At 39.1% G+C, this 27,598-nt stretch overlaps 1 protein-coding gene across 1 annotated transcript in view; it reads right to left on the bottom strand.

Annotated features, from left to right (window-relative positions):
- The window catches only part of FBLN2 (fibulin 2), a 78,510-nt gene that overhangs the window by 3,302 nt on the left and 47,610 nt on the right, over positions 1–27,598 (bottom strand). Inside the window, exons 4-14 of the mRNA XM_009699010.1 lie at positions 23,930–24,116; positions 22,285–22,491; positions 19,715–19,831; positions 19,161–19,262; positions 11,622–11,756; positions 9,320–9,457; positions 8,854–8,997; positions 4,962–5,090; positions 4,313–4,438; positions 3,568–3,684; positions 2,606–2,734 (exon numbers count right to left, since the gene is read on the bottom strand). Coding sequence (XP_009697312.1) covers positions 2,606–2,734; positions 3,568–3,684; positions 4,313–4,438; positions 4,962–5,090; positions 8,854–8,997; positions 9,320–9,457; positions 11,622–11,756; positions 19,161–19,262; positions 19,715–19,831; positions 22,285–22,491; positions 23,930–24,116 — 1,531 coding nt within the window. The remainder of the gene's footprint in view (positions 1–2,605; positions 2,735–3,567; positions 3,685–4,312; positions 4,439–4,961; positions 5,091–8,853; positions 8,998–9,319; positions 9,458–11,621; positions 11,757–19,160; positions 19,263–19,714; positions 19,832–22,284; positions 22,492–23,929; positions 24,117–27,598) is intronic.

Genomic DNA, 27,598 nt, shown 5'->3' with positions numbered 1-27,598 from the left:
TCCCATCAGAATATAACCAACCCACGTTAAAAGCCAACTCAACCTTCTCACTAACTAAAAAGATAATTGAGAAAGCTGGGCTATGTCAGGAGAATAATTCATCTATACAGGAAGGTTGCTCTGGATTAAAGCAGGGGGCAAATCCAAAGCAAAGTAACCACTGCTGTACAGCTGTACGATCCAGGAGATGTAAGCTCCACCAGACTATTATGAAATACGGGAACCTGAGAACAACACTTTAGAACGAGGGACACATTTTTGAAAAATTAAGTTAAATATTAATATTTCCCCATAATGAGAAGTAGAAGACAAAAATGAACATTTAAAACCGAAAGACACTTTGTGGCCTAGAGCATAGATGTGGTTACCTAAATAATACATATGCAAAACTCAAGCCATGGACTTTAAAATGCTGAAAACCAGATGCAATAGCAAGGATCCAGCTTGAGCACAAAATATTGGCAAAGATCTCCCAGTCACATTGTGTACTCCCAAATGTCTAGACAACGCACGGAGGCTTTAAAATGAAATAAATGCTAACAGACAAACCATGTGGACTGTGTAGGGCTCTGCAGTTCTGCCAATTGTCACAGAGGAGAGACTCTTAGAGGAAAACTATAATCTCCCACTCCCTCCATTCCCCTGGGATGAGAACTGATGTCATACACTGAACTGACTGGTTTAAAAGTCTTGCAAAGAAAAGTATACAATAGGAAGTAGGAGAGAATCAAAGTAAATTAAATCCCTTGCTTATCCTCAGAAGTGCCCCTAGGTGAAAAGAAAATTCCTTCCATATTTCAATCACTGTCATGAAAGCACTCACTTCATCAGTTTGGCTGTGCTGCAAAATACCATAGGCAGTTTCTCAAAAAGATCCATATGTTGAGATGCTATTACATGAGATACAACTCATCTGTTTGAAAAAAAGCGCACACAGAATGTACCACCAGTAACTCTTAAGAACTGGTCAGATGATGAGCAATTGGGCCAGATCTTCAGCTGGTGGAAACCAATATAATCTTGAGTTTAGTCCAGCTGACATCAATTCAGACTGTTTCTCTGACCATGTTTGCAGAGAGACCTCAATATACAAGACTGCCCAAACTTGTAACTACACACTTGCAGAGCTCAAAAAAAGGGCATGTACCTGGGGGTTACTTCCAGCGCCTGACTAAATGCCAGCTTACCCAGCCATGCACAGAGCTGACACACACGCACTAAGTTTTGCAAGTAGACCAACTTCACCCTCTAGGGAGGCTGCATGTACCAGGTGGCATAAGCACTTCGAAAAGTTTTTCCAAGTCTTACTGTATAGCTCACTTAGCAGGGCTAGTCTATACAATAGGAACCCTCTCCACACAGGGTTAGCGTGCTGGGAGGATTTCACACCACACAAACAATGCAAGTGTGATCCATAGGTCCGTGTAGCAAACGTTTCTTCTCCACCTTCAGCGCCTGGAGCACGCTGGGTGCCTCCAGCTTTGGAAAGCTGTGCTGGCCAATTAACGTAGTGACTCAGACTATTAACTCTGCTGGCAGAGGTGGCAACTAACATGCCAGCACTCATGACTTAGCAGGAAAAAAAGAAACCAAACAAAGTCTGAGGAGAGTTATAGCTGCAGTGTTCTAAAGGTGACTTTTACTAACAATTTAAATGCACATGGATATAACTGCATTCATAATTAAAAACACATCTAAAAAAATCTTTTAAAATATTTTTAAAATATTTTAATTGTCATTTAGTCTGTTTCTCTGCTCCAAAGTCAGGATCAAGTATGTTCATGCTGTTCATGATTTACACAGTGTAAAATCACTGCTGTTACCACTGAAAGAATTTAAGCATAGGAGATAGATAACCAAAAGTTATGTGAAGGGTTCCTGAAAAACTAAGAGCAGGAAATGCCTGGTAGTTAGTGTAACCGATTGCATGTAGAGTATGTAAAGGTAATCAGATCTTCAATCATCATTACACAGCCAGTACATCCTTTGGAAATGGGAGATTTTTACTTCAAAAACAGACAGCTGTGCACCAGATGAAAACCAACAGACACCCAGAAGACATTTCTATGATTCTGGAGAAAAGGGGGTGTGTGTGGAGAGGATACATGTCATTTACACTAACATTGGCTAATGCCAACATAATTAAGCTTAAGTGGCAGACTTCTGGATGTCCAAGTCCCCATTACAGCTCCTACATTTACTCTCCCAGTTTTCTGGGGCAGGAAACTGCAACTCATAATGAAGCCACAGATTTCTACATCTGGCACCTCTAAAAAAGACAGATCACTTACGGCTGTGCCAAGGTGCACATACAGCTCATGCAAGTAATCAAGTGCCCCAATTTGAATGATGAAGTGGGCTCCCTTAGGAATTCATTTAAACAATTAGCTCGTATTGACAGCTGAGTTGCCACAGTACTTTTTTCTAACACAGGAAAAAGCTGACATTGCAGATACCAATATTTGGCAACTTTGTCAAATACTGGGTTTTTAACAGTGACTAATATAAAACATGGAGACTTGACTGAATAACCATAATGGCCGAGATCATTCCAAGGATTAAAGCTTCATGATATAATCCTTTCAGTTTCTAAACTCCTCATTACCTCGACAGGTTCTTCCATTTGCTGCCATGGTATATCCCTGCTCAGGACAAGCACACTGATAACTACCAGGAACATTCACACAGCGGAAAGTACAAAGAATGCCTGCACTCTGTGTGCACTCATCAATATCTGGGGGGAAAAAAAAACCACAGTTACAATCATAAGAAAAAAAAGAAATATGAAAAGGGAGGCTGTAGAACACAAGGAAATACTTATCTGATGCATTTATAATATATACAACAATATATTTACAACAATGCAACCATGAAACTTTGACATTGCTCTAGGGCTGTTGATGGTGCTTTCTGAAATGCATGAACACATGCTCTCAAAAATACTAGGTGCAAGTAGTATGGACTCGTGGAAAAGAACAATTATTCTAGGGCACATCTGGGTGTCACAAACTCTCTCTGGTACCTCTGTAATTCTTCTAGGATTGCTTTGGGGGCTTCCTTGTGCTAGGAAGAATGTGGGTTTCTTCGGCATTTCTTAAATAGAGACTCTCCAATGCGTCAGTATTGGTAACTTCAAGAAAACAGTTAAAACTCTACCTTTCTCCATTCTGATCACTCTACTCCTCATTCACCCACCACAAGCAGAAGTAAGAGCAAGGCTTCACTCAACCATGGCTGAGTTGAGGCTTTAATTGAATCAATATAGGTAAATGTATCTTCCTTTCCAATTTTTTCAATCATGAAACAATAACCTCACGAGTTCTATGGTCACACAAGTGTATTCCAACCCCACAGAGGAGGCGTGAAAATGAACTGTGTTTTCCAATAGCTGGAGTCACCTTTTGCAGCTTCTGCAGCAGGGTATAACTCACAATCGTCCTTAGGCATGACCTGCAGCATTAGGTGCTGCTGAGAGTTAGACAGCACTCACTGTTAAAGAGTTAGACAGCCCAGACTGTTAAAGAGTATACACATATTTAACTTGACCTGATGAAGCAGCAGCCTTACCTTTACAAGAATGCCCATCTTCTGCTAGCTGGAAACCTTGCCTGCAGTAACACTGATAGGAACCGTAAACATTGGCACACTCCTGGCTACAGGGACTAGTATCACATTCATTCACATCTGTATCCAAAAAAACAAACCCACAGACATTGCCACAATGGTTCAGAACAGTAACTTCCACCATTTCTTGCCTCTGAGAACAGCTACCAGATCCTTCTGGTCAGAGTGAATAAGGACGGACTAATTTGTCCCAAGAAGACGTTTCTGCTCCCTAGACAGAATACCAAGAAGTGTGAGGATGTCTGTTGCACCTGAATTTCATTTCTATATATGCCAATGAAAACACATACACATGCAAACACGTGTTTCAGACCTTGTACGTTATGGTTGATTAAAATATGTAATCATTGCCTTAAAAAAATCATGGAGATCTTAAAAAATTTCCATTCAATTCAAAATCCATTTTTTCAAGTTTTGTGACTACCAAGTTTCTTCTTTATTAAAATTTGAACGAAAAGTCTCCTATTCTAACTTTGTTATGTTCTCCTTTTCTCTCATCTGGAAGGAAAGGAAGAAAGAGGAGAAACTTGTGGGCTCTCATCTGACAGTTTGAGTGTTCGATTGAATATCTGCAGTTTGAGCACACATAAATCATGGGTTTACTGTATTTATATTTCACCTCAACTCCTTCTCTAAAGTCCCTTAATTCGCACTGCAATTTCTTCTTCATGGAAAGTATGTCTGGTACCTTCACAATGCTTCCCATCATAAGACAAGCGGAAACCAGAAGAACAAGTACAATGGTAGGACCCAGGGGTGTTCTCACAGGTGTGCTGACACAGGCGTCCAGGGTAGTTCCAGCATTCATTTATATCTGCCAGAATAACAAGCACATATACCGTCAATGTAAAAACAAAAGCATCAAATCAGATGCAGGAGGATATTTAAAAGTGTCAGAGATTGATCTGCAGAGCATGAAATGCTGCAACCTCAGGTTTTACACCGTCTGACTTTGTGCTCTAACTGGTGTACAGTAGCGATAAAATACAAAATGCTGTATCATAGTTTCTTATGCAGAAATTTGTGAAATCTTCAGAAAGATAAATTTCTACAGCAGCAGAAGCGTAACCAGTAGGAAAGCACTTTGCAGATGACTTTAATTGATAACCTGCAGCTAAATCAAACTAAGGGCACCTGCTCTGAAATCACAGCATGGAGTGGCAGAGCTCTAAATGGCCGGTCGCACTGAATGACGGCTGCTTTGGAGGTGATTCCATTATCTTTTGAGGCACTGCATTGCAGAACTAATAACTGTACACTACAATGGTGCTAAATACTGCCTTGAGGTCCAAGGCTCAATCAATCAGTCGTTTCATCTCATCTTGCGTCTTACATACCAATGCAGCTTCTGCTGAATGCATCGTACTGATATCCCATCTTGCAGTCACAACGATAAGCCCCAGGAAGATTATGACAAATCTGCCCTTCGCCACAACGGTGTACACCAGTTTGACATTCATCCACATCTGCAGAACCGGAGAAAGCAATTAGTTTAAATATAGTTTGCTGAAAATCAATGTTTACGAAGAGAAAAAAAATAATTAAATAACAGGAATAGAAACTATTAGGGTTGTCCCCTGGAAAGAACAAAGAATATCAGCTTTTCCCACTGTGCTCTTCTCAGAGTCAGCTTTACATATGTCTAAGTCAAACTTTTGAAAAGCAATACATTATCTTAAAATGGTAACTGTAATGGAGCTTTCCCAGCATATTCTGCATTTCAATGTAAACACATTTTGATTCTGATCAAACCATGACATTTAAACACCCTATTCAGATGTTCTGCCATTATGTGAGTCACAGCAAGCCATTTAAAGCAAAACATGAACTAGCCAGAAATTGTGCTCATCCCTTCAATTAAAGCAATTGCTATTTTCATCTCCTGTTGCCCTTTCAGTCTCGCTTCTGCTGTCTACCTTTTGCTCTTTCCCAATGTTGATCTTTTTTCTTTTCTCAATCAACTCACATTTTGATATTCCTCATGGCCTCTCATCCAAAATCCAGTCCCAACAAATCAGTTGCTTCTCCACTCACATGCATCACTTCCAATCTCATTTTAAAAATCCTCAGATGAAGATGAGAGTTTTCAATACACGCTGATTTACAAGACTCGCAACATGACTAAATAGCTCATCAGTATCTAAAAAGTCCCTGTTACCATCTGTGACACGAAGCATCAAAAAGTCTGATTAACCCTCAGAAACTTGGATTTCTTCAGGTATTCTGAGTTCTGCCATTTCCTAAGCCATCAGAGCCTTCTTCCTTCCTATTATTCACATCTTCAACTACTTTTACAATCCAAATCCCTATTCATGTAATATTAATTAAGATGGTAGACTAAGGCTGGAGGTTCTCCATACTGCCCTATTTGAAGTCAAACTTGAGCACTATTTCATTTCAAAGGGCTTCTGGGCAGTTCTTCATTAAACAACAGCCTTGGAGAGCGCTCCGGAAAGCAGTCACTGGCTGAGAAAATGATAGGGAAGTGAGAGCAAGTTACTTATCATAGAAACATGGATTTGGAAAAGTGGAGATTGTATCAACCCTGATGAGAGGCACCAACAAATACTCTGTTCAATACTCCAGCACAGATTCCCACCTACACAGTCCCTGCTGGTATGAGGGTTAGGGATGGCAGGGAATGCCACTTTCCAAGCGAGGAATTCGCGACAGGCTCATAGATTTCTGCTGAAACACTGTCTCCTCGTTTTCTTTTAAGATCAGAGGTAGCATGAAAACAAGGAAGTTTCTAATGCAGACAGAAATTTGTAAAGTAGCAGTTTTATTTGTAATTAATTCATGTGTGTAACTATTTGATTAGTTTGTTCAAGATTATATATTCCATTACATTACATTCAGACTTTCATTAGTTCTAGGGCATTATACCATCAGAAGTGTGCTATATTTCATAATACTTACAGTAGTTTTCAGTTAAATGTAAGAAGTAGTTGCTAATAACTCATTTACTAAATCAGAAAATACCAACATTTTAAAGGGAGATTAATCCTCTAAACAGAGAAGATGACCATACAAGTGTAGTTCTGCTGGAGAAACATGTGCAGATGATGTATTTACTACTGTGAATAAATCTGAATCAGGAATCTAATTAGCTATTGTAATGCCTTAAAGAAACTAGTCTTTATCATTGAGAGGGGAAATTGGGACCATATGCCTTTCTTTTTTCTTCTCCATGCCTCTCTGCCTAGTTAAAGAAAGCCATATCAAAAAAATACCAAAAGATACAGACTGCAAATGGAGTGCACACAGCAAAGACAGAGAAATCACCAATTAACATTAAACATTTGCTTTCCCAAAAATCTAACTAGAGAAGCTTCCTTATACCTGCTCCTTAAAAGCATTGTCAACCATGTAAAGTAGAGACAAAGTATCATCAGTAATTACAATGCATTGTGTTGTCTCATCATGTTTTAAAGATATAAATGCTGTATGAATAATGGCAATTTCCTCCTCTGTCACATATTTACACACAGTCACTCTCTTTTAGGAGCAAATGGGGAGAAAAAGCTGGTTTCTTTCTATAAATCATAAGTTGGAAATTTAAGAAGATAATCTGCCCTAGCCATGAGCACAGTTTGGAAACGAAGGCTGTCAGCACTACAGCCAGGACTTCTGAGCTGCTCTGTGAGACGCTGGCATGGTGGTAACACTAAAAACAATTTCAGGGTCACCACACTTCAGGTGGTGCAAACATACTCAGCCCAGTTGACTTTGCTGAAACAGGACTGATTGAAAACAGCTGAAGAACTGTGTCTTTACAGCAACTGAGACAGACAGGAGTTTTTGACATTCCCTTTCTAACAGTTGAAATATTTCAGGCTGCTATGTAATAGGTCAGCAAATGAGACTGCACTACTTTGCCCTGAATTTACAGAACACAACCCCCTAGAGCTCTATTAGGAAGCTTTCTCAATTTCCTCCATTACACACATACAACTGTCCCCATCTTCTGCTACATCCAAATCTTCCCCACCCTCTCACTGGCCAAGCATGGTCTGGATAGTCCTGGGGGTAAAATCATGAAGAGAGAGTGAGTATAATAAAGAGCAAAAAGCAGAATGCAGAAATTTATGTGGAAATGGAGTCTACCTATACCACTATTTTTCACTACAAGTTGCTAGTCATGACCAAATTAATAGCTACCAACACGGCTCCTTCCTTTTATTCAAAGGGAATGTAAGTAGAAATAATTAGGATATCATCACTAACCAAAATAATCATGAAGAGAGAGTGAGTATAATAAAGAGCAAAAAGCAGAATGCAGAAATTTATGTGGAAATGGAGTCTACCTATACCACTATTTTTCACTACAAGTTGCTAGTCATGACCAAATTAATAGCTACCAACACGGCTCCTTCCTTTTATTCAAAGGGAATGTAAGTAGAAATAATTAGGATATCATCACTAACCAAAATACTGATTTGTCTTTTCCCCCCCCCACCTCTGCCCCCCCCGCTGTCAGTTTATGATTTCCTACTTCATGTAACACAGAATGTAGGGAATTAAAGAATACATAGCTAGCCTTGCCTTGGGGACCAAGGACCAAGCTTTCAATTCTTTTGTGCCTAGTGTGTTCATCTACAGAACAAATGCTAATAACAGATGAAATACCGTATTCTCAGTCAGTAACTCTATAAACACATTGGAACAAATACAAATCAGTATCAAGCTGCATGCCAGCCTATACAAATATTTCAACATTCTTTTCACAAAGAAAGTAAGGATTTGTCCTAAACGTACACACAACTGGATGCGTATGGGAAACACCATTCATAGCGCTACAAAAAACATCCACTTAGTACTACTCTCATGAGTCCGCAAACTCAGTGTTTTTCGTTTGCTGCACCCCATGCCTTCCGATCATACCACTTACAGTGAGATACTGTAAAAAATAGCAAAGGATCGTGGTTTTGACTGACAAAGTAACTAAGTAACATTCAGTCCAGAAGGGAAGCCAGTAAATCCCATCTGCAGTCAAAAACAATGTCACCCAGCGTACCAAGAGGAACTCCATGCAGCAGTCTGACGTCAGTGCAGCATCCTGTAGTGCAAACAAATCACCAAGCTGCTTGGACAGCAAATGCATACCACAAATTCCTATTCCTCAAATACATTTAGGAATCTGGAGGTAACTCAAAACCTCTTTTTAGAACTGAAATGTACTTCTTCCTCTGAGACGGCACCTGACCAGACACTGAAGTCTGACCTTACCAATGCATCGGGTTCCCTCCTCATTGGAGTGGTAGCCTCTGCTGCATGTCAGCATGTTCCTTTGGCAGGTGTAAGACCCAACGGTATTGATACAGTTGAATCCTGGTTTACATGGCTCAGGGAGAGATGTACATTCATTAATATCTGGTGAAGAAAATGAATTAGAATAGTGAGAGAAGTTATTTAACCTTTCTGGTCTGTTTTCTTCCAGCTGTCACTTCTTTTCCTTCTTTTCAATTTATTGTGCTACAAAGATAAAGCTGATGAAGGTCTGCTGTGGTAACACTTTCAAATTCAATATGCAAGTATGCATTTCTTTAGAAGGACAGAAATGTTTAAATTAAATTCACAGCAGGGTTTGAGGAGAATTACACTTGGTCAATATACACCCCTTGACAGGCTAAAAGGAACAGGAGTTGGCCAGTGCTGCTGCACATATTACAAACATATTGCAGGTCACACTTACCAACACAGTTTCCCTCAGGGTCTTGTAAAAATCCATCCATGCAGCGTTGCTTTGACTCACAGTAGAATGATCCTTCTGTATTCTGACAAACGAAGTTTACTTTACAACTATGAGTTCCTCTCTCACATTCATCAATATCTGTTAATCAGATCAAAACACCAAATTGTGACTAGTTAAGCTGTCATTTTCAGTAGTCTTCATGACTAGTTAACTCCTCAGAAAGAAAGTTAGGAAGCATTATTTAAACTAGACATCCAACATTGCCTATGGGAAATCTGAGGTTTAGGTGTGTTTGCTCTTGGACATCCACTTTAGCATAGGCTTTAGAATTTGTCAGGTCCTGCAGCAAATTTGATTCAGGTCTCTACTGCCTTGTTCACAGCATCTCTTGTAAACCACAAATACTGAAACATCTATAGTTTTAAAATCCTACAGACCCAAATTAAAACTAGGAATAAGGTACACATAATAAAAAGTGTACCACACTTTTTCAAAAGCCAAATGGTCTCTTATTCCTTATATTCGTCAGGAATTCTAGGTAGAAACCTACCTAATTTGATACTAACAGGGTACCTCACTTGAACAAGGCTGGGATTTCACTGTGTACACAGGCACATGTGTGTATAAATAAGTACTTAAGTGCACAGAACAACCACTTATCCAACTCTGAAAATTATTCTGAAAAAAATCTGAATGAGAGGTAGTAATATTAGTAACAAATTTTGCTTTTTTTTCTTACTCTGCAGACAGAGCTCAATACAGCTTTCTAATTTGTTATTATGTATATGAAATTATTTCTCAAATTACATTCACCAACTTAATGCCTGCTTTCTAGGCACACTGAAAACACTTCCTGCAAGTTTCAAACTTATGAACTTATACCCAATTGATTTGTGTTGAATAACTGCAAGGATCAGCTGGTATAGTGGCATTGCTTCCATTTTCCAGTTGAAGAAATCCCACATAGGAACAGACTTCAGCTATAAATATGTTCCAAATTCAGTTCCTGTGAATATTTTCAAATGCTGCTTTAACATACACTGGTTCCTGTGAACACTTCCTGTGATGAACATCTTTACTAGAAGATGAAGACAAATGGAGGAAACTCCACAACTGACAAGTCCCCACTCCTCCACATAGACAAGGGAGAACTGCTGGCACTTCTCCTTCTATTCTAACTCATCATTTAAATGTTAAGGTCACAAGGGAACATAACCATTCTCCCAGAAGGTACTATACTAAGTGTTCCTACCATATTTATAGACTGAGACAATGTGGAGTTGAGTATTTCATAAACCTCTGCAAATTCAATAGTTATCTGTAGACAATTTTACATGGATTAGTTCTGAAATTTTAGTCTTTATTATAAGTCATTAATTTAAAGGCTACTTTAAAACAACTTGTAAATTTTATGTTATAATCTAGATAGATTATATATATAAAGACCAGAAAGCAATTTGTATTAGCAACAAATGTTAGAAATGCTATAGAATCAGACAACAGAGCAAGACATTCACGAACAGCCTCTTCGAGTAAACCAAGGTTTACTTATGTCAGCTATATACAAAGCGAGATTTCTGATCATTTGTATTTTATAACTTTATACGTCAAGAGCTAAGTTCTTTCCTTAGGCATCTCTTACTCCAGCTGTCAGGAAACTCTTTGTGTAAAAAATTTAGGAGTAAATAACACTGACTTTTGCCCTGGAAGGCAGGGAACTTGTGTCTCTTGCATACTCCTGTGCTGGAGAGCAACTTCTGCTATGCTATGACTACGGAGGTTAGCTTCTCCATTAGACCTCTATATAGACCAAGGAAGGGGAGATGAAGAATAACTGCTTAACCCCATGACCTTTCTAAATGTAAACAAATACAGACAGCCCTCCTAAACACAGGAAGGACTGGACTGAGTCAGCCCCATGATCCATTCAGGCTGTGATTCAGTGTTCAACAGCAAACAGTATCAGCCCCTTCAGAGTAAAGCAGAGCTAGGCAGAGGAGCATAATAATTCCTCCACCAGTGAGATCTCTCTCTAATGCCTTAAAAACAGGGCAAATCCTAATTCATAAGGTTTCATCCATTTTCCAAATAATTTATAGCTATCGCTGGAAACTATTTCAAATAAGTGAATGTACAGAAGGGGCTTATGAAGCCAAACATTTCCATGATGATAAGCCTTTTTCAGTTACAACCCTGATATCACAGACCAGCAACAATAAAATGCTTTGCAATCCCTTTCCTTTCCTTATCAAATCTCTTTTTGATAACAGCAATTGCAACAGCTGAAAAACACTTGTCTTACCAACACATTCTCCATCCCTGAGTTCATAACCTGGCTGACAGCTCAATTCCTGGAGACATTTGAATGACCCCATTGTGTTGACGCAGTGCTCTCTCCGCTGGCAGGTGTGTGTATCTGTTACGCATTCATTAATGTCTACAAGAAATAGTTAAACAATTCAGTGCCTCATATTTATCAAGTGATCTGCCTCTTCCTGCTCTTTTGGAAGGGGTCAAAAGCTCAAGTGAAACCATTTCTTCCAAAAGATAGTCAGTAGAGACTTTGCTACAGTGTTCTGATGAAAGATTTTTTTTTTATTCCAGGGTCTTTTATTAACACTGAGTAACTCAAGAGACACAAATCACACGGAGACTTCCTTCTCCCCTCTTCCCAAATGTGCAGCGGATGGTGCAGGCATTGAGGACAAGGGATGAACAGAACTGATTAAATGCAGGGTGGACAGAGGACTGATAAACAACTTCTTGTTTACTGGATAGAAACCACCTGGACAACTGAATGAGAAAGTGATTAATGCGTATTGCTCATTACCAGGTCTTCATAGCTCAGGCTATATATCACTCCTGCTGCTTCATGCCAGATAGACAGGAGCTGCTGGTGTGGAACTGCTGCAAGAGATAGGTCCTGAAACTGCCTGCCTCGCTGAAGGTGGAGTCATGTAACACGCTTATTTCCTAAGGAATGCGTCACTAGAACTTGATACACAAGAAAATATGAAGAGAGGAATCCTGAAGGCTCAATCAAGTTTGTAAATTTGTATTTTAAAGATTTAAAGAGATCTGATTTCAGCAGGTAGAGTAGTAGAAAAGTTCTTTTAGAAAAAAATCACTTAAATACAAGATTGTGGAATGTAGGGCAATTTGGAAAGGAATATCCCACACCTTTAAAATGATATGTTTTGATAGGCTTGGATGAAATAGTCTCAAATTCAGGTTTTGCTTATTTTAATAATGAAAGCTAGGAATAGCATGATGAACAAATACTTAGAAGCAACAAAAAGGGTTAGACACTGGGAAGAGAAACTTTCTTGCCATTCTCAACAAAATCTTGCAAGTTCACAGTTCTATATAAAGCTAAAAAGTATTCCTAGACCTAATAAAAGCCAAATGTGACCATAACTGTTACCAGTCATCCAGTTCTCTCTGCATGAAGCTGTTTTCATACTACATAATAAAGCAAGTATTGTTTAAATCAGATTTTAATTTTGGCTGTAGAACCTCATTCTCACAAAAGTACAACATTGGATGTATTACTTCTCTTTGTGGAGCATGAAAACAGGAAAAGTCATTTCAAAAGCTTTTTGTCTTAGAAGATGTCAGCTTGCCTTCTACCAAACAGATGAAGAAGAGCACCAAGAAACTTCAGTTCCTACTGAAGTCAGCTAACTGGTGATGCACACTGAGTTTTGCAAGACCAGTATGTTAGCTTGGTGCCATTTCACTTCTCATTTATTTGTGTTTTCTTTTTGACTTCTTTTTGCTTGCCATTGCTATTCTTCACATGCTGTGTACTTGCTTTCCAAAGCCAGCTGATTAATCCACAGCAAGGTCACTACGATCAGTTGTATATCTCTCTGCCTGTCCCGCACGATGTTGGAGTACTTCCACTAAGTGGTAGGTACTTACCTACCCCAGAGTTTTTACAGGGTTATGTCCTCCTAATACTTGTACAGTTTACCAGTTTCTACACATTAGAATGAAGAGTAAGGAGCAGTATTCTCATAAGTAGTCTTGGGGGGTGGGGAGGGAACCCACACTCAAAACTAAAGAAAAAAACAAACAACCCTCACATGCTGGGAGAAGAATATGAGCTGCTGTGGTAGACCTCTCCCACCTAACTAGACTTAGTTCTTACAGAAATTTGAATTTATTTTTTTTTTATTTTAGAGAAAAATGGCTATGGATAGCCACTTAATGGCATCCAAACCAGTGCAAGACTTTCTACTGGCTATACAACAGATCTGAGATTATCTTTTCCTGCAAACCACAAAAAATCTTCTCATAGAAACAAATTGTCAGCACTACACTGCACCATATGAACTTAAGTCAGTTCAGCACGATGTCAAAAGAGTCACTAGGAGGAAAGCATGTTTGTCTTAAATACTATCCAAACAAGGTAGGCAGTATTCCACCTGATTAGCAGGTGTAAACAGGTAAAAAGAAGGTTAAGATTTCACAGAGAAAAAAATCTAATATAATTTCTTGTTTTGTCTACATTTTTTGATTCAATTTTCAAATTTCTGAGAACTTGAAAAAATAAGAACTGACCAGAACGCATTTGAGGAAATTAAAATTACAGAAACTGGAAGATTACATGCAGAATTTTTGCTTTCAATTGAAGTTTTGTGCACAAGTGAGACACCGATGATCGCTAAAGCCTAATGATTGTGACCTGGGCTGAGACGTAATGCATAAACTATGAGCCACGTAGTATGGAAAGCTCTGCTCTGTCGTATCCAATGTTAGGGCATGAATCTCCATCTCCGGTATCAGGCCAATTGCCAGCCCACCAAAGTTCCCTTTTCATTTTATTAAACAGACATGCCCTTTTTCATTCATTTTTCTAAACAAATTCCTAAATGGTCATGCCACAAAATGTGATCTCAGATGACTTGCAGCATCTTTCTCATGAATCCTTATCTGTCCATGTCATTGCTCTCACTAACAATACCTATAGCAAAAGTGTCCCTTAGCATGAGCATGAGAGTGGGAAAATGCATCTTTGGGAATATGGTTCCAGTTTGTGCTGGAGCGGCACACGAGCTCCTGCACTAGCTCTGTTCAGCCCAGGCTGTACCTAGTACCATTTTGCTCTACAACTATGGCACAAGGTAGAGGGGAGTGAGGACTGAATACATTTTTACAAAATAGGACAATCTCTCTCTCCTGTTTTCCTCCCTGTTGATTACCCATAAAATCAAGACTGCCCATAACCTGTCTCTCTTCAGAACTGGAAACCAACTCAACAAGTCAGTAAGATGCTTGACAGAGCACTAGGAAAAATATGAGTTATGTTTTCAATCTGAAACAACGTTAATTCCCAGTGCTGGACCAGCTGTAGCCCTCATCCAACACAATTAAGACTGTGAGGAAGGGCAAGATTATATTTATTAAAAAAACAGGAATAAGAGGGAAAATAATTCAGTAATATATTAAAAACAAGTCATACAGTTAATTTTTGAGAAATTAACTAGGTCTGTGTATGTGGCAACAACTTTCCTTACTTTATGTCAGTAAAAAACAATGAAATGCTATTGCGTAATATCTCTTTTTTTCCCCTGGAATCACTGTTGAAAACAGCAACATATACATGATCCCTAAGCACGTCTGTTGTATATAAGAAGCTGACATTTTTGCAAAGGAATATAAATATTTACCTACTGCTATTTTTTTCAATACTTGCTTCAACTTTAAAAATTAAATTGTTTTTTTGCAAGTTTTATAAAAATGTGAAATGCAGCCCGTTTTTGTCCTGTATATTTCCTTTATCATGATTTTTTTTTCTCTTCAAATTACTCCAGCTCAATTTGTTTTATGGAATACATCTATTCTATTTAGACTCGTTGTTTTGCAACCACCATCCTGTGTTCACAATCAGTCCCTATGGTTCAGCAACAAAATGATCGCTTACCGCTCTCTCTGGCAGAAGGGAAAATTTAGATGGGAGTAGCAAAGAAAGTAGCAAAGTAGCCTCCCATCAGTGTGCATGTGGGTGGTGGTAATGACTTTGCCTGAAAGTCACCAGGAAAAGCAATCCACATTAAAAACACCCAACCTGGGTCTTATCTCTAGAGAACATGAAGCTTTCAAGCCTAAAGACATTTCAGTATCTGTTCACAAAGTTACACAAAGCTGGTGTATGCAAACTATTTAAACAGCTGGTGACTCTTCATTGTGCATGGTTGGCTTTCAGGAATTCTGGATATCTGCTCTTGAATGCACCTGGAATGATAATCTTCCACAGTTTGACTAAAGGAAATTCAACAGATAAAAGGTTATCAGCTGTTTTGTTGCTGTGCAAAGATTGTTCCTCCAGTCCCTAAAATATGCAAAGAGTAACATCATTAAAACAACAATAATTTGCAAACAAATTACTAAAGCTTTCCTCATGGTGTTTGAGATAGCTCAAGATGGAGCACAAAAGCAGTTAACCTGGAAAAGGATACCTTAGGCAAATGTGGCAGCAATGAGGCAGCTGAATAAAACAGAAACCACAGTATGATTGTGGCTTTCCCCTTTGACTAGAAAAGTAGGAAAAATGTTAAATATGGCGAATGTTCTCCAGGCACCACACACAGAGCAGAGCTCTGTATACCAGTAAGGAGAACACAGGGTATATATATCCAAAAAGAAAGAGAAACTTCGAAGTTTTCTACATTATTTACAAGGATATCTGTAAAAACCTGACTTAGAGAAATATAGTGGTTTATTATTTAGTAAGGGAGAAGAGGATCTTTTAGTTTTATAAATGAGAGTTGTATCTTTCATTTTACTAGCAATGCCTGAGGTTTATCTTATATCAGTTACAACAAAACTCTGTTATAATGTCATGGGGTAGAGGACAGGAGAGGAAGAAAGTGAATAAAAGGAAGCACTTGGCATCTTCTATAGCATCTTCTATAGCATCTTCTGCCAAAGTTGCTGACAAACATGCATTAATTTAGTTTCAAAACACTCCTGGGATGTAGAAAAGGACAGATATATCTCTACTGCGTAGTCCAGAAAAAACATCAGGGGATTAAATGGCAAGATTTTCAGAAGCAGAAAGCAAAGTGAGGCAGTTCCTTCAGCTGCTCACTTACCAGACCATATATTCAGAAGTGTGGTATATACAGCAGGCTCTGTGAGAGCCATGAAACACACCATGCAGACCGTAGCCAACTACAAATACCGTCTTCCGTCTCACAATCTGCTATTTTCTCTGTAAAGGCATCCTTCCTTCCAGTAGTGTTCTCTCAGCCATTTAATTTAAGCTAAATAATTTCATTAGTTTTCCATGCTTACCAGTATCTCTGATTTCAAAATAAATAATCAAAAAAAGAAAAAAAATCCGATTTTGACAATTTAAGGAAAACCCAGAAGATAGCAAATCATATTTCTGCTCTAAACTATGACACTGTATAAACTTTCCTTCTCATGCCATATGATGCTCATTAATAAGATGAGATGTTAGAGCTTTAAAAGATAGGAACAAAATCAAAGCTGTGACGGTCAGAAAAACAATGTTATAAATGTAGAGAGGACAGGGGTGGAAGAAGGTGAATGTATTCACACATGACATCATAGCCACAGCCACTGCTGCTTTCATTAATGACTAGGGGTCTCCAGGTGCTTCGTTTTCCCAGGCATTACCACACAACACTGCTGCAGCTCAAGTGCTTCCCAAACCAGACTCTCAGTACCCCAAATAGAAACTGTTTCAATAAGCTCAGGCCTTGGCTTTTTGAAGCAAATTAAGTCCTCATAAATACACTTGTAAAAATAGATTGGTTTCTTCTATGAACTTAAATAGCAGGGAAGATAAAGCAGAATTATGAGGCATCTTTGTCTTTTACACAAAGAAATTTGTGCCAGAATTAACAAAGGACTAATATGAATTTTAAAATTCCATCATTTTGGAATGGATCTTTTCCACTGCCTGGACTTATGTAGATTTCTTGAGCTGTATTTATGAAGTTTTGTTATTTGGCAGTATTGACACCATCCAGAGAGATCAACTGCTATGTTTTCCTAGTCCAGTTTAACAGTCATCAGTACTGCTGTGGTCATCATACCTATGAACTTTTACGACTTTTGAGCAAAGTTATACATATTCTGAGAATGTATTGCTAGGGAAAAAGTCAAATAGCATACAACTCATGATGTTAAGTGGCTGAGCAAATGGCGCACATGTGTTTTTACTAACTCATATTGAAAAGTCATATGCAAAGATGGCCAGAGAGCCTTTTAGCACAAATGGTTTAAATGCATTGCAGAGCACGAAGAATTACGATGCTGTGGTGAATGGCTTATACCTATCGTCTTACCAACACATTTTCTATGCCTGTTGAGTATAAAGCCCTCTGCACAGATCACTCTGTGGTTGACACAGTAGAATGATCCCAAGGTGTTCACACATAATTGTCCTCTGGAACAAGCGTGAGTACCTGTGAGGCACTCATCCAAATCTATATCAACATGTTGCAGCCAAAAGGGAAAAACAGAATTCTATTAGAACAATTTCTGAAACGAAGTAACACTTCTTTCGTGTTGAAGATGTTTAAATGAAGTGTGTTGGAGCTACCACATCAGCACCGCGCTATAATACATACAGTGTTACACTGAAAATAGGGCTGGAATAAACCCTTGGAGATCATCTAGTCCCTGCTCGCACACCTACACTTTTGTCATTGCAGAAAGAGCCATTCTTAAAAACAGGCAGTCACACAGAGGCAACGCACACTCTTTGCAGGAAACTCGTTCCAGTGCACCACCACCTTTACATCAAATACTTACTTTATCATAGATTATAAATGTCCCTTGCTACAATTTAAACTACTTCCACTGACATTTCTGAATTTTTTCACCTCCTGTAGGAAAATGATTGCCCTGAAATGCCAGTTTTGATTTTGACATTAATTAATCAAATTAGCTTCCACCACACTTGAGTAAGCAATGCACAGTGAGCATTTTATCTGGTGATATTAAATTCCCATTTTCTTCACAGACTATCTGTAAATTCATGAAAATGATTTGTTATTCAATAAGATCTGGGATTAAGAGGGATGTGGATCACTTGTGAGCAATTCTGAGCACCAGAAGCTTCTACTTGCGTTTCGCTGCTGGCTGTTATTGCTCCCATACTTACAGATTTATAATTAAGGTATGTCACAGGGCTTTGCTTCTGACTCCCAAACATATCATTTGTCACTACCCAAACATGTCCATTTAAAATTTATATAATGTGAATGATCATGACAGCTCTGGAATTCACCAGTCATCATTGTGCAGGCCTGACCTTCAGTGTCAAGTAAAACACACGGAGCTGGACCAGCTCACAATGGCGTATTCTTCATAGCAGTGAAGCCTCACTGAATTCAGGTTTTCAAGGCGAGCAGAAATAAAAACAAACAAAACAGGTGACAGGGCAGAGCTGTAGCTCTGAGGCAGTTCCTCAGGACAGCAAACATGCCCATGTCCTGCTAGCTGCTCCACATTCTCAGGAAGAAAATCTGTGTCCATAGCTGTGTGCACAGACACTGGGAGGAATGGTAGTGTGAAAAGAAACCAACAGGGCTGAAAAAAAGCCTGGAATGTTGGAGAAGGAAAAGAGCACAAATCCAGGCTTGCCTTCACCTGAAGTCCCCAGGTCATAGGCATACTGCATAGACATGCTTCAGGAGTTGTCTGTGAAGCAGATCTGGTATTCCGTCTGCCAAATGGTCTCAGTACTGCCACTTGCAAATCACAATACTGAAAATAAGGAACCCTTAGAGAAACACCTAGGGGTATGAGATATAAAAGTGTTTTAACTATGTCTCTGTGGTGAACCTGAACCACTTACCTTCACAAGAAATCCCATCAGCCATGATCGTATATCCAGACAAACAAGAGCATACAACATTTCCTTCCACAATATTGCAGATGTGCTTGCAGGGGCCATTATCTATACAATGCAAAATTGCAAAATACATTAGCATTCACAACACAGATCAGCCGAAGTTACAAACCTCCATGTCATCCAAATATAATCCCAGTTTAGGCAATGGGTAATGCAGTTTGTAAACAATCGGTCCAGGCAGCTCTAATCACTACTTACAACCCTCCTATTACACAGAAACACACCTGTGCCAGTCCTACCTGTGTTGTTCACATTATGCTGCACAGCTGCACTGCTTACCTTTAACTAAATAGCAGGTGTGTAATAACCCTGAAATCAGAGTATAGTCTCAGATTACTTCCTCAGGTTCCCCCTGACAATTCCTCAGCCTTATGTCAGAAGTAACAAATTATGGATGTGCACTGAAATCAGATTGGTGCAGGAATGTGTGGAATTTTATTCTGGCTCTCTAAACATTCCTCACTCATCTGCATCTGCAGTTTAGACATCCAACATACCTTTACACTTATCCTGCTCTTCCTGTAAAGACATGATGAGAAGAGGCTGAGAAGGAGAGGCTGCCGGAGGGATGGTGGCTTCTGCTTCCAACCTTGTCACCTGTCCTCTGTCAGGATCTGCAAGGGAGGCAGAGATGGATCAGGGACAGTATCATCTCCACCAGACACCCGATGGCAAGGGTCCCAGTCCCATTCATCCCACTCCATCATGGTTTGTAGGAGGAAACATTTTGATGACCTGGACAACTGTCTATGCATGGAGGTGAATAGTCAGTTTTGGAAGCTGCCACCTATTCAATATGAGCAACTGCCCAACAGTGCGCGTGCTCACACACACACACAGAGTGCTGCATGCTAATGGAGATGCTCGCAAATATCATGGATACAGCTCAGGGAGCTTGACTGAAAATAATTTCTGTAAAATATTGCAACGCCTAATGAATAAAACAGAAAGTGTTCATTTTCTTTTTTAAAATGCTGCTATATTGTAAACCCAGTGGCTGTCTTTCATTTGGTGTATGATGAAAAAAAAAAGCCGAACCCAAAACAAGTCTTTAAACTAATTCTGTACATCCTCTTTCAACATAGATGAAAAGCAGACGCTCACCTTTACAAGCACAGGATACTCTGGAATGACTTTTACACAGCCAAGTGGAAAATATGACAGCTGCTATCTGTCATTAAGATTTTCAACAAACAGTAATGTTAAAGGTATCAGAACAGTTTTAAAAAAAAAAAAAAGAAAAATGAAAAAAGAAAAAAGCTCTGTTACATCAATAAGAGTAATCCAGTTTATCAGTATCATCAAAACAGAAGCCTAAATCCATAAGGCTAAATTCTTCCTTAAGAGGGATGTGTCCTGTTCCTATTGATTTCAGTTCAAGCATCACCTGGAGCAAAGTGTGAGCCACCAAACAATGACAACATTAAATGACTAAGTGTGATTGCAATACAGGTTTAGGGTACGGGAAAAACGATTTCAGAAAGAAAGACAGAAAAAAAGACAGACAGAAAGAAATAAATGATGGTCATAATGAATGATTTCCCCAGAGAGAGAGCAGAGAAGGGAGAAGAAGCTTTTGAAGTTTCATCGATGTATGCTTTCTCCTTGCCTCACAGAGCCACTGCAAGAACATCACTTCTTCCAAGCCTCACGAAAAAGTGTGACACATTCTAAAAAACAAAACTTAAATACAAAAACATTCACAGTCCAGCCAAGAGCAAGAAATGTACTGGGATAGGTATGAATACAAAAGAATTATATCTAATCACAGGAGTAAAAATTACCAAGAGCATGAGATTTAAAACTGTCTGGTGTGGGTCTCCATGCACAGACCACATGACAGAGATGTGCACGTACACGGAGGAGAAATGAGAAATAAAAGGCCACTGGGCCACGTTGCCAGGTAGAGCACGTACGGTTTAGCCAAGCGTAGCAAGGCAGGTGCCCTGCCCTGCCATCTCCCTTGCCCAGCCTTTACTTTGACCCAGGACTCTGGAATGACAGTAGCAACCCTTCCTCACCTCACTCTTCCTGTGTCACACGTCTCACTCACAGTCCTCTACCTCAGCTGAGCTCTATAAATCCCTCCACACTTCTTGGCACAGCCATAAGCACTGCAGTCTTGCAGATCTGCCAAGAATACTGGCTACCCAGACAGAAAATGTACTAACCCAAATCTGCACTTAACGGAGTTAGTAGTGGGAGAAGTAAAGCAAAGCAAAACAAAAACACACATATGCTCCAGGTGAATGATCAAGCCAAATATTGCAGTGCTAAAATAAGAACAATTTTCTTTGCCTCTTTTCAATCAGGTTCCTTTCCCAGAAGTCAGCAACAGAGCAAACAGCTGCCACAGAAACACTGTCAAACACATTATTGATGTAAGCACTGTAACATAATGTTGAGAAGAATGACATAATAAATGCTCATTGTTTGTCTTGGGCAGAAAGTATTTGAAGTCTAAGGAATTTTGTCATTGGACGGCAACAATTATTTTGCTTGTTAAATAACTGAAAGCACTTGTAACTAATATAAGGTTGCAACTTTTCAGGTTATCTGATTTGAAATCTTGCCATTGGAGAACTGCAGACATCAAAACAATTACAACACAATAGACTTTCTTTTCAAGACTTCCACCACACTAGATATATTTAGATTTTGTATCACTGAAAGATGTTAATGATTTTAGATAAAAATCCAAGCTCAGGAAGCAATGCTGTCTGTCTGAACTGAGTAAAGTTCATCTAAAGGAAAGCTAACAGTGAGATACAAAATGACTCTGAGAAGAAAAGGTATTTCATTAACAATCTTTACAAATCCTCTTCTGAAAACAGTCTTGATTTGAACATATTAGATGCTACCCTGATCTCATGCCACCGATACACAAAAATAAGGCATAATTAAGTTTCCTAAATGGTTGTTTTTCTTTACATTATTAAACTCCATGCATCAACACCCATAAAAAACCTTCACAGAAACTACAGAGACACTAAAGAAAAGCTTGGTAGATCAATGCATGTGGCACAAAGACACCATCATTCATGGTGTTTCCTGCTCATTTTCTCACCTGGAGAGCAGCTGGTCCCATCATCTTGCAAAGTGAATTCTGGAAAACATGAACACTTGTACGACCCGACGGTGTTTATACACAAATGCTGACAGAGTTCCCCACCATAGATAAGACATTCATCCAGGTCATCTCCAGGCAGGTTATTTGACAGTTCAGCTTCATTGCTGATGGACAAAGCTTCATTGTGATCTTCTGTCTCTGAAACTACAACAGAACAACACTTGCTGGTTTTCTCACAGGTGTTTTAGCATTAGGACTGTATAGTACGGAGCGTTTGGTCACACAAACTCCAGATACAGTCAAATCTACCCAAAACAGTTATTCCACGGACAAGAGCAAATGAACCCATCCTGAAAAAAAAGACCATTGTGCTGAAGGTCTACCACGTTCTTCCATAAGGCTGGAGGGACAGACATTTTACAGGAGCCACTGAGAAACAGGGTGACCTTCGGAGGTCACAAGCTCACCTTTCACACTACTAACACTATTGCTATTGTAATTTGAACTAAGGTATCACATTGAAGACCCATGTGAAATTGGTCCCACTGAAGAACCACACTGAATTTCAAATTTCAGGAGAAAAACTTATCCAGTTGGTTTGGAAACTCTTTTCAACACCACTATTAATTTATTGGCTACTTCTGTAGCTAGCATTACAAACATTCTGGGACCCACTTAATAGTGTCATGGCTATCCTATCTACTGCTTTTAAACACTGGCAAAAGCACTATCCTTTTCGTTTCCTGACCACATTTGACAAGACTTTCTGCTATACTAAAATGAATTGTTCAGCAAGTTGCTCAGTCAGCTTTTCTTAAACACATATATGCAAACTTCCTTGCTCAGTGAGGTCTCAGCTAGGTCAAAATAAACCCTTACATTTGTTGGCGAAAGAAAATACCAGTTTAGTTCATGAGAAAGGAATGGACAAAAATTGAACCCTAGCATATGTAGGAGGTTACCATGCAACTCATGCATGACAGGCGGCTACAGAGTGATGCTGGAAGGAGCATGACCTTGGGCTGAAGGAGGACGCACAGCTACCCAAGCTCCAAGTTTGTCATGTTCCCTTTGTCATGCCTCTTTGGCTGCAGGGATTTGACTTACCTCTTCAGCATCACTATGTTCACATGTTAGAAGACTGAAAACAAACTTGCAGTGCTCTGAGGCTTCTCCAGGGTGTTCTGTGAGAAAGTTACTGTGATGTTCAGCAGTACAACAGGAAATCTATTCCCAGGACATTTCATTGGTATCATAATCCATGGTACTACTTTTTCTGGAAAAAACTCATGATTTGCTTTATGCAGAATCTTTCAGCATTGATTCTGCTAAAAGACAATGACCAGCTTCAACTTTGCTTTCTACCAAGGGCTAATGGCAGGTCTCTGTACTATGTGATTCAGAGAGAAAAAAACAAACAAAACCCCAAACTACTACAGAACCTATGTTTTAAGGATCAGAAACACTTACATGTTTTTTTTTTCTTTTTCAAAACTGTTTTAAGAACAAGGAAGTCTATACTTGATCTGAGAGGGAAGGCAACTGTGCTCCTGTAGCATTATTCCTTCCAGCACCTCCTCATATGACCGTGTGAGACAGAGACCTTATCCACAACATCTTCAAACTATAAATGGACACTTACCCTTCTCAGGTGACACTGTTGGCAAAGGTTCAGGATGCCTTTTTATTTCTGGGTGGATAAAGTGATCTCCCCCTTCACAGCAGGACAGCATCACATGACTGCAGGGGTAGCCCAGATTTATGTTGGACTCGCAGGTTTTCCCTTCACTCCTTAATCGCAGGCCCAGATTACAGCAATCGCAGCATTGCTGCAAAAGAAGGAGACTATCAGCAACAAGGATTTAATACAGTTCGCTTCAGGGATGAGCCCACACACACACACACACCTGGAACTGATCTGTACTTTCTTTATCAGTGGAGCATCTGGAAAAGCACTTAGGGTTTAGACAGTTGCAAACATCAAAGATTTGCTTGTGTTTGTTTTTGCCATCCTGCACAAACGGGTCAACTGCAACCAGGCCAAACATAAAGTCTTGCTGCGACAATGATTTCAGCAACTTTGCATGCAAGGAAGTAGTGGTGCCGCAGATCACCTCTTTCTATCTCCTGCACACAGCCATTGCTTTATATATAGTATATTACACACAAAATAATACAGATCTATACCTCTTCACATTAGATCTCTGAAAATGGTTAGTTGTTTGAAGCAATGTGAAAGGAATTGTAAGTATCTTGCATGGACATGAGGATCAGCAGCAGCATCTGAGCTCTATCAATATGTCAGTAAAGACTCTTTCCTCTATGCACTGCTGCCCTGCAAACCCCCTATGACCTTTAATTACTTGACTGTCCTGGACAGCATCCTGCTGAGGCAGTGGCTAGAGAAAGGCCAGGGTATATTTTATGAGCCAGTTGCCTTCCTTTTCTTTCCTGAGTGCATCTAAGCAGCAGCTTCACCGACAGGTTGATGCAATGGGGCATCTCTGAAATGTAGTCTCTCTTGCAGTTTCCTCTGCTGCAGATGGCACACAACTGTGTTGTGCTTTACTCAGTCACACACAAATCTATTCCACAGTCAGACCACAAAACCACACCAGATAAATTATATTAAATTCAAAAAGTCCATATTGTATATGCATAGTGAATTCCTAATCAAGCAAGCAAGCTGAGGACTTGTAAGTCTCTGCTACAGAGATATACAGGGGCCATATGTGAAATGAAGATGCCTGTCTGGATTTAAATGTAAGTGTCCTGACATCCATAATATTTATATATTTAGATGCTTTCACTGACAGGATAGTTATAAAATGCAAAGTCTCTTTGCTACTTCGTTGGTAGTCAAGACATTCAGCTCAGCAGCACTCATTTATAGTTTGCAGCTACACTGAAACAGCCTCTCTGATCCAAGAGAAGTGATCTCAGTCTACTCAAATATTCAGTCTATGAAAAGGCGTCAGACACATAAAATGAAGGTCATAATTCAAACTGGCTATGTCAACAGAAAGTCCAAGGATGGAACAGAAGAAAACCAAACTAAGCTCCCACTTCGCAGGAGAGAGATCTCTGACCTCAGGGAAGCAAAGAAGAGAAGTACTGTTGTAAAGGTAGGACACAGTTTAGAAACTGAAAGGAATGACATTTCATGATTAGCAATCCTAGATGGGCATTCACATTAAACCAGAGTCTGTCTCCACCAGGGAGACAGGAAAACTTGTTCACTGACAGCTCAATCTGCAGAAACTCTTCTGCTGAGACTTTTTTTTTCAAGATTCAAACACTGTAGCTTTAGGGTTTCTTGAGCATTTCACATGTAATATGTATCCCTTGCATGTTCAGCCCAGTACCTATGACTACAGCTCATGTTTTAGGTCCCTGCTTTCTAATCCGAGAAATCCCCAAATGTCATAAATAGCAGAAGTTATTCACATTTGCAAATATGCACAGCCATAAAGAGTTGCCTTTATGTGCCCAAATACATATTTGTGAAAAATTTACAGTACCAGTCCTGAAGATGCCAAATTAATTTTCATAGAATCATAGAATCATAGAATCATTATGGTTGGAAGAGACCTCAAAGATCATCAAGTCCAACCGTACACCTGATGCCACCCTGTCCACTAAACCATGTCTTGAAGTGCCACATCTAAACGTTTTTTGAACATGATACTAAATGGGCTAAATCATCTTTTCAAAAGAAGTATTAAAAAAAAAAAAATCTAACTATAATGGATTGTGGTCATACTAGAAAAGAGAAAAATCCTGTTTTCATCCTCCCCAAATCCAGAATCCCCAAATTCAAAATTTTATGAACTTAAAATTCTAGTTTCTGTAATTTTTTTTAGTTTTGGTAGAATTTTTTCAGCTTCAATATGCAAAATAAAAGAAGTTAAGGGTAACACATGTTTTTACTGAAGTATTGTAAAATACTGGAACATTTGCCTTGAAGAATATGGCTTTTTCCAGTCACAGTTTTGATTCACAATTTATCCCATGTGCAGGCATCACAGAGAGTACTAAATCAGTCATACACTTTTGGGTTCACGTATTTTCCAGATGAGTACAAGTGTCTCATTTTCTAGTGGAAAAACTTGTTTGTCAAAAAGTTCCTTCTAAAATGCAAAAACTTGAATGTCTTGATCTTCTATTAGCTACCTTTTGAATTTCACCAGAATTCTACAACTGACTTAATAACAAATATGACTTTTTACATTGCAATCAAGAAACATACCTTGAGAACCACTGTTTGATTCACAGCTTTCTATGTTCCTCAAAAATATCTTTGGATTTACCACGGTTGCATTTCCATCCACTAGGAAAAAGGCCCTAAGCATGTGCTTTTTGCATTAGAGTAAATAACAATTAAAAGCAGTCTAAGATTAAGTTGTATTGAACACAAGCTGAATACCTGGATCTAAAGAACTGGCACTGCTGCATTCATCTTGAAGCACAAGTAAGGACCTCACATTTAAAATGCCTGAGGAAGACCTACACGTTTGTTACCTGGAAGTAAAACCCCTGGCTTTCAGCAGAACAGTGTAAGCCTCTTGCAAAGTCTTTGGGGCAACGAACTTATCTTTCCACATTCCAGACAAAAACTTCTTTGATTTATGACACCCAGACACAGAAGTCACTAATAGCAGAGCAGATCAGAGGAAGCATTGCTAGATACTGTCAGCACTTTCTGCAAGGTCACCTCTGAAAGAATGTTCAACTAAAATAACATTAGAAAGCCTTTCTTGAAGTCTTAACAGTCTCAATATTTATTCATTTTTATTATTTTTTTCAAACAGTAGCTGCAATGACTAAAGAGCTAAAGGAGCTAAAGAGGATGACAAAGCTCTTCCTTTGGTAATTTTACCATTTCAGATGGTTCCTCTTGAAGGGAAAACATTACACTGGAACTAGCACAAGGAGCTATTCCACAAAAGTATTTTGTAACTTGTTTCAAGTTTAGACAGGAATGATGAAGTTTTCCTTCTCCACTTCTTTCTGATGAATGGCATGTGTGATAAGACTTACTCTACAGCTTGTGCTCTGTCTGGCATGCAAAAGACCCATGGTGAAAACCTAAGAATAATAATTCTGTCACACTTCAGAAATATTAATGTTTTCTCCCAAATGCAGAAATTATCTTTTTATTCTAATGGTAGACCAAGTAAATAATAGTTCTGAAAATGACAAATTGGTATAGCTAATTAAACTTTAAACTCCGCAGTAGACGTCCATGTATTTTGCTTTTCCAGTGAACAATTATCTGCAAGAATCACTGATGTATAAGAACAGACAGAAC

This window comes from Cariama cristata, unplaced genomic scaffold (genome assembly GCF_000690535.1).
Source record: "Cariama cristata isolate BGI_N322 unplaced genomic scaffold, ASM69053v1 scaffold43964, whole genome shotgun sequence".
Classification (NCBI taxonomy): Eukaryota; Metazoa; Chordata; class Aves; order Cariamiformes; family Cariamidae; genus Cariama; species Cariama cristata.
This window is presented reverse-complemented; position numbering and strand designations above follow the sequence as displayed.